The following is a 7172-nucleotide window of genomic DNA, read 5'->3' as shown; positions in this document are numbered from 1 at the left end:
TTTAAGCCAAAAAAGGAGCTATTAAACTTGGAAATGCCACTAGGCTCGGGCCATTATATTGCGGTTTCAAGTGTTTTTTGAGCTTAATGAACTCAAGTAGCCCAATGGATCGAATAAAACCTATAATAGCTAAGTATGGCCACGGGTCTAGATACAGGCCCAATAGTACGATTCTCCTAACGACGCGATTTTGAAGTTTAAAAAGTTTTTTTTTTGCTAAATAGTTTCAATTTCAAATAGTTCATGATTGAGTTAGAGAAATTTAATCAGACAAACATTATTAAAGAGAGAGACCCGAAAAAGGTCAGCTTTATTTGATCCCATCGCATTAATTACTCCTTTTGATATGAATCATGTCATGAATGGGTAACGCTCCAAATCAACGGATGTATCATTGCGCCTTACATTTTTGCTGCGATCCTTTATTGTTTGGAGGACAAAATAAAGATGTGAACAAAGTAGCCACTGTTTTTTCATTTATGTATCAGGCAGGACCCGACCCAGCAAATAGTTCAAAATAAAGATGTGAACAAAATACACCTTCTACTTCATTATTGTAAAAATAAATAAATAAAAAGCTTCCACTATCCTACGAACTAAATTTCAAGAATTTTTTACAATCTAAAAAACTTTTATCACATTCCAATTACACTATAAGATATTTAGAGCATCATTATCCCTAAAACCTATTAAAAGTTTTTTTTAAAAAAAATTTGTCTGACTAAAAAAAAAGAAAAAAAAAAAGGAACCAATCGCGGACCGCCACGTGTCAGTGGAGTCCGCAAACAGTGTAAGAAACAGACGAACTGCGTCCCTTATTTCACAACTTTTGAAACCGATTATTGCCATTTTATGAGACCCACGCCATTGCAACAGTGCGAGAAACCCCTTTATCACCCCCCCGGATAATCATGGCCTTATCACTGAAACACACTTTCCTTTGTCAAAAAAACTCTTATGACCTTAAACTAAAGAAAATCTCTCTCCTCTTCTTATTTTATTTTTTTCTACTTTATGTTTTCATTTACTTTTATCTCAAGTTCTAAAATATATTAAACAAAAATAATTGTCATAATAAACTTTATATAAAATTCTCTATCTTGTAAGATCTATTTTCATATATATATTATGAAAATATTAATATGTAAATAAAACTAAATGTAAACGTGGACACCAAAACATGGATAACAGAATTATAAATTAGTTATAAATTAATTATAAACTAGTTGTGGACATGGACAATATTCCTTCGATTCCATTCATCATCTCGGGTTCTAAATTCAACTGTAATCAAATTTGCATCCATCCATATTATGACGAAGCGCAGATCTCTTAGATCGAAAATCTCTGACATGCAAGATCTATTACTCCCTGACATAAGGTAACAGATTCTTCGATTTTTCTCTCCGCTCATACTCACAATATCATCTCTTTCTCATCTTGATTAAAGTTTAATTACAAATAATTTATTAATTGGGCTGAAGAAGTCAAGTGCTCGTGTTGGAGACGACGAAGCCACTGCTTCACTCTTGTTGGTGGTGGTATTAAATCTAAGGAGAAATTCGTTCAAATTGTTGGTTAGTGAGATTTTTAGTAAAACGAGAACTTCAATATTATCTTTTATAATGAATCTCATGAGGTCCATACGGGAGAGAAGAATAAAAAATAAAGGCATTTCTATGCAAATCAATGGTATCCCTTAGAAGTTCTTTGGAGTGACAACCAATTGTATCAAAAACATATGTATTGGCTTTGTATCAGTCCACAACTTGTCGTATCAAAACAAAGAAGTTAGATATAGAAAAAATCTTCTTTTTTTTTGGTGAGGGTTTTGATAACAGAATTCGTGTCTATGTTTTGTGGTATAATTTTAGTAACATGAGTTCATGTCCACGTATTGTTGTATAGTTTTATATAATCAAAATAAATAGTTTGTCCACATTATCTACTATAAACACATTAACATCGCATGTCCATGTATTACACATCATTCATCCACACATCACCCGTCCACAAATCACCCATCCACAAATTACCCATCCACATATTACCTGAGTGTACACAAATGTCGTTTCCATTAAGGACACAATTGTCTATAATTTTTTGTTGACCCACATCAAATATGTCACATGTAAAAAATATGTTTACGAGTAATAAAAAATTAAAAAGTGTCATTTAGTGTAATTAACTCAAATTTCAATTTGTCTACAACGTATGTCGTCCCCTTTTGACCCTTTTTTCTTTTATTTTCGCTTATGTGCTCTCATAGTCCCGTCCCATTTGTTCTTTACGTCTCTCATTCATATACTTTCTAAAAAGGTGCACTTGGCTTAATTTGAACAAAACTGAAAGGAATTTCTAAAATATTTTGAAATCGTTTTTCTTCATTTGGAATTTTAATTAAAGAAAGCTTTTGAAGTATATTTTCATGTAAACATTTTGAATTCGACTTCCTGCATAGAAACTAGAAAGAAACGAAAACGTAATTAAACAAAAAAAAACAAAATTGCCAAGATGTTCATTTTATATTAAAAGAACATAAAACTAAAAAGTTAAAACTCTTCAGTTTCCGAGTTCCTAAACCTTCACGTGCCTCTTCTTCTCCTTACTTCAACCTCTTCCTCACAACACTGTCCACTTCGAAAACTCCAGTCACCAGATTCAGATCTCTTTCTCTATGTCTCAGTCACCGTCTTCTTCGCGACGGTGCTTTTCTCTACTCATACTCATCCTCACCCTCACCATTGTTAAAACTTACTCATCTTCATGCTCATCTTCTTCTACTTCCTTTCATTGCCCTCCGTTTAACTCCTCTCCACCCTTCCCATTCTCTACCTCTCCGGGATGCGGCCACCCACACTTCCAGATCCAATGCTCCTCTCCACGCGCCACCATCTCAGTCAAAAACCTCACTTTCTCTCTCCTCCATTACTCATCCTTCTCCTCCTCTCTCACCCTCTCTCCACAGTTGGGCTCTAACCAAAACAACTGCTCCTCTCTCCGGTTCTCCTCCTCCCCTAACCGGTTCATCGACTTAACCGGTTCTCCTTTCAGAGTCTCCGACTCCTCTTGCTCCCGTCTCTCTCTCCTCCGTCCTTGCTCTCCTTTGACTCTCCCAAACTGTAGTCGCTGTCCTCAGGACTGCAAACTAGTAAAGAACCCGGGTCGGATCCTCCACGGATGCGAATCAACCCACGGGTCGTTGTCCGAGCAAGGCTGCCAAGGGGATCTCTTGAGCTTCCTCCAAGACTTCTTCACCAGATTCGGATTTGAAGTGGAATGGGACGAGTCTCAAGACCCGTACTTTGCTAAATGCAGAGACTGTCGGGTCAAGAACGGAGTCTGTGGGTTTAACTCGACCCACCCGAGTCAAGACTTCATCTGTTTCTCGCCTCAAAGAGAGACAACAGTCAACCATGTAGCAGTGTTATGTCTCATCTTCGCTTTAACTTGTCTTCTCCTCGCTATCTCCGTCGCGGTGGCGATCTTCCGATCCAAGAAGAGCGAGTTTCCTGTCCTCAGTCAACGAAGAAGACCCCGCAGCTCTCTTCCTCCGCCGCCACCGCTCCGCCGCGCTCCTCCCTCCGGTCTTCACCTTCGAGGAGCTCGAATCCGCCACCAACAAGTTCGACCCCAAGCGCAAGATCGGCGACGGAGGATTCGGCTCGGTTTACCTAGGCCAGCTCGCTGACGGACAGCTCCTCGCCGTGAAGTTCCTCCACCACCACCACGGCGCCACCGCCGCCGACACCGAGCACTGCAAAGCCTTCTCGATGAAGTCTTTCTGCAACGAGATCTTGATCCTCTCCTCCATCAACCACCCGAACCTCGTCAAGCTCCATGGATACTGCTCCGACCCGAGAGGGCTCCTCCTCGTTCACGATTACGTCACCAACGGAACTTTAGCGGATCATCTCCACGGGAGGAAGTCTGCGATGACGTGGCGGATACGGTTAGATATCGCTTTGCAGACGGCTTTAGCTATGGAGTATCTACACTTCTCTATCACTCCACCGGTTGTTCATAGAGACATTACTTCGTCGAACATCTTCGTGGAGAAAGACATGAGAATCAAAGTCGGTGACTTTGGTCTCTCTAGGCTCTTGGTGTTCTCCGAGACGACGGTGAACTCGGCTTCTTCGTCTGATTACGTCTGCACGGGCCCACAAGGTACGCCCGGTTATCTGGATCCGGATTATCACCGGTCTTTCCGGTTAACCGAGAAGAGTGACGTGTATAGTTACGGCGTCGTTTTGATGGAGTTGATGACGGGGATGAAAGCTGTTGACCAGCGTCGTGAGAAGAGAGATATGGCTTTGGCTGAACTGTTTGTTTCCAAGCTACAGATGGGTCTTCTCGATCAGGTGGTTGATCCGTTGATTGCGAGTGACGACGACGACGGTGGTGTTGCGGCGGTTGCTGAGCTGGCGTTCCGGTGTGTTGCGGTTGATAAGGATGATCGTCCGGACGCGAAGGAGATTGTTGGAGAGCTCAGGAGGATTAAGAGCCGTACACGTATTGGTGAAGATGACGTGACGAAATGTTGACTGTTGGATTAGATTGCAACGATGTAATGTAATGAAAGTAAAATGAGTTGACTTGTCCCCACGCGTGTGTCAGTGTTGAAAAGGCAAACCTTCTGACCCAGTTAGAAGGAGACTCACACATGGGTGTGTATGTGTGACGTAATCCTAGTACAACTCACTCGGAGTTTGTATTATGTTTATAGATTTTGTATCTGTGAGAATAGAGATTCGGAAAACAAAAATATTTTGTTGCTTCATGTAACCGTAAGATATCGATATTGGGAAACCAAATTATAAAGGATGCCAAATCGTGTGTTTTCTATCAATTTAATCAACATGGTTCGTAACTCGCAGCAAGTGTGCCAACTAGAGCACCTGATTCTAGAATAATATGGTTTGTTTTAGTATTACAATAAGCATCAAATTACAAAGGAGTTACGGATCTGACAACCCACATAAGAGAACTTACCATGTCTCATTGCATATGGACGCAGGAGTGGGCATCATCTTTTAGAGGCATTCTCCAGACAACCTCCAACCTGTTTTCAGAACATCTTACAAGCATGATTGGACTAAAGTGTATGGTATTCACAGAGTTCTAGGATACACTTTCATCACTTGGCTGGTATTACCAAATCGTCTCTCAACAAGGCCACGGCCTCTATAGTTTTTTTTTTTTTTTTTGTTGCTAAATTGTAAATATCATTAACGAAAATTAACTTTTGTCTTTTACAAAATAAAAGGTTTTTACATACATTTTTCTTGGCAAAAATTAAATAAAAAACAAGAAAGATAGTAGATTTTAGCTATTGGGAATGACTGAGTCATCTGATCCAAAGTGCCATGATGTTGGTGAATTTGCGCCTTGCAGTTATTGCGTTCCTCACATCCCTGTCCATTAATCTGAAAGTTTCAGCCTGAAGGAGATGTGTTTTGTTGTGGAGAGCATTGTTCCTTTGTCTCCAAACGTGGTAGATGAGCACGGCCTCCATAGTTGGGGATGTACTAATGTATGTCTCTTCTACGGCGAATCTGACTAAAGGCAAAACCATTTTCTTACATGCACTTACAAGTTTACAATCTAGCTCGACATAAGAGGCGATCTGTAAGGGATACCAATATGTAGACTAGCCAAATACTCTGTTTGACTTACTATACAATGATACAATATTGTCACGTTCATCTTTCTTGGATTAGCGTTCTAAACGATGATCTATTTTGTTGAAAGGGCAATTGGAGAAGACATCATCATATTCATCATCCTACTTGCCATATCCTATGCGTCACTGCAAAGGTGATAATGTTGGGGGTCGAAAACCTTATTGTTGAATCAAAGGCTATAAGCACTAATTTACTTAGATGTTCTGCAGAATGTATTGATTTGTGTTTTGTTTTCAGTCTATATAAAATTATACGGATGCATGCTAGTTTCATTGGATAGTTGGACTCGCAACACTTACGATTCTGATCCCAACTATTATGGCTTTTAAAAGTGAAGTTGAATATGCTTTAGCTCACTTAATGGATAATTGAAATTTAGTGAAAATAAAATTGACACGTTTTTTATGCACGTACTCTCGACTCTCGTGTATGTATCAAGCAATTGCCATGGTCTAATTTAAATTAACGATGATTTTCTAACACTTGGAGACCTCCGCACGTACACTACACCATCTTTTCTTGTTTCACTAGAACAAATTCAAATTAACAATCATAATTGCTTCAGTCATTATTTTTTTGGTCGAATGCTTCACTCATATTAAACACGTTTGGTTACTTTTGATTATATATATATATTTTTTTTTTGACAGCAAACAATGCACAGACTCATATTGACTCTGTGAACCAACTTGTAAACTCTGCATCCATGTGTACGACGAAAGACAGTTGATGCCGGGCACTACGTGCTAAGCTGTCCGCCTTTTGGTTCGCCGTCCTTGGTACATGAATGATGTCTGAGTTGTGGAAGCTTCTTCTCAAAAGCTTGATGTCTTCTAAATAGGCTCCAAATGCAGGTCATTCCTCAGGTTCCGAAACCATCTTCACCAACTGAGAACAATCTGTTGCAAACGTAACCTGAAATTGTCTTAAATTTCTCATGCATTCCATTGCCCAAATCAATGACTCCACCTCCGAGTGAAGAGGTGATAGACATGCACAAACATTTCGTGCCCCTAACAAACCATCAAAGCCTGGTAAAGTACTAAACCATCCTTGCCCTGAGAACACATCCTTATCTTTCCAAGAACCATCTATAAAACATCATCGTCCTGTATTCGTTTGGATGGGACTTTACACATTGGATGGGACTATTCTGTGTAACTGGTGTCACTCTCTGATTCCTTAAAACCTGAGCCTCAGCCCAAAGTTTTGATTCCAGTACAGCCAGGTTAAGTGTATCTCTCGGATCAACATCAATATTACTAAACACCTTCTTATTCCGACTTTTCCAAATATACCATAAGATCCATGCAAACTGATGGTCATCCATCTTTGGATTAACTCTCCAGAAAAGATGATCCATATTCACAAAGAAAGAATCTAGAGGGAAATTATTCGGATTCGAGGGTATCTTAGATAAGGCCCACACCTGTCGTGCTGGAGGACAATCAAAAAACACATGGTTTATCGATTCCTCCTGATCAC

At 39.8% G+C, this 7172-nt stretch overlaps 1 protein-coding gene across 1 annotated transcript; it reads left to right on the top strand.

Annotated features, from left to right (window-relative positions):
• The first annotated feature begins 2447 nt into the window (after positions 1 to 2447).
• On the top strand, positions 2448 to 4781 carry LOC106296446 (probable serine/threonine-protein kinase At1g18390). The gene is given in 2 exon segments (XM_013732579.1): positions 2448 to 3496; positions 3498 to 4781. Coding segments are annotated over 2 exon segments (1869 nt in total). The 5' UTR covers positions 2448 to 2677; the 3' UTR covers positions 4548 to 4781.
• The last annotated feature ends 2391 nt before the right edge of the window (positions 4782 to 7172 follow it).

This window comes from Brassica oleracea, chromosome C6 (assembly GCF_000695525.1).
Source record: "Brassica oleracea var. oleracea cultivar TO1000 chromosome C6, BOL, whole genome shotgun sequence".
NCBI lineage: Eukaryota > Viridiplantae > Streptophyta > Magnoliopsida > Brassicales > Brassicaceae > Brassica > Brassica oleracea.
This window is presented reverse-complemented; position numbering and strand designations above follow the sequence as displayed.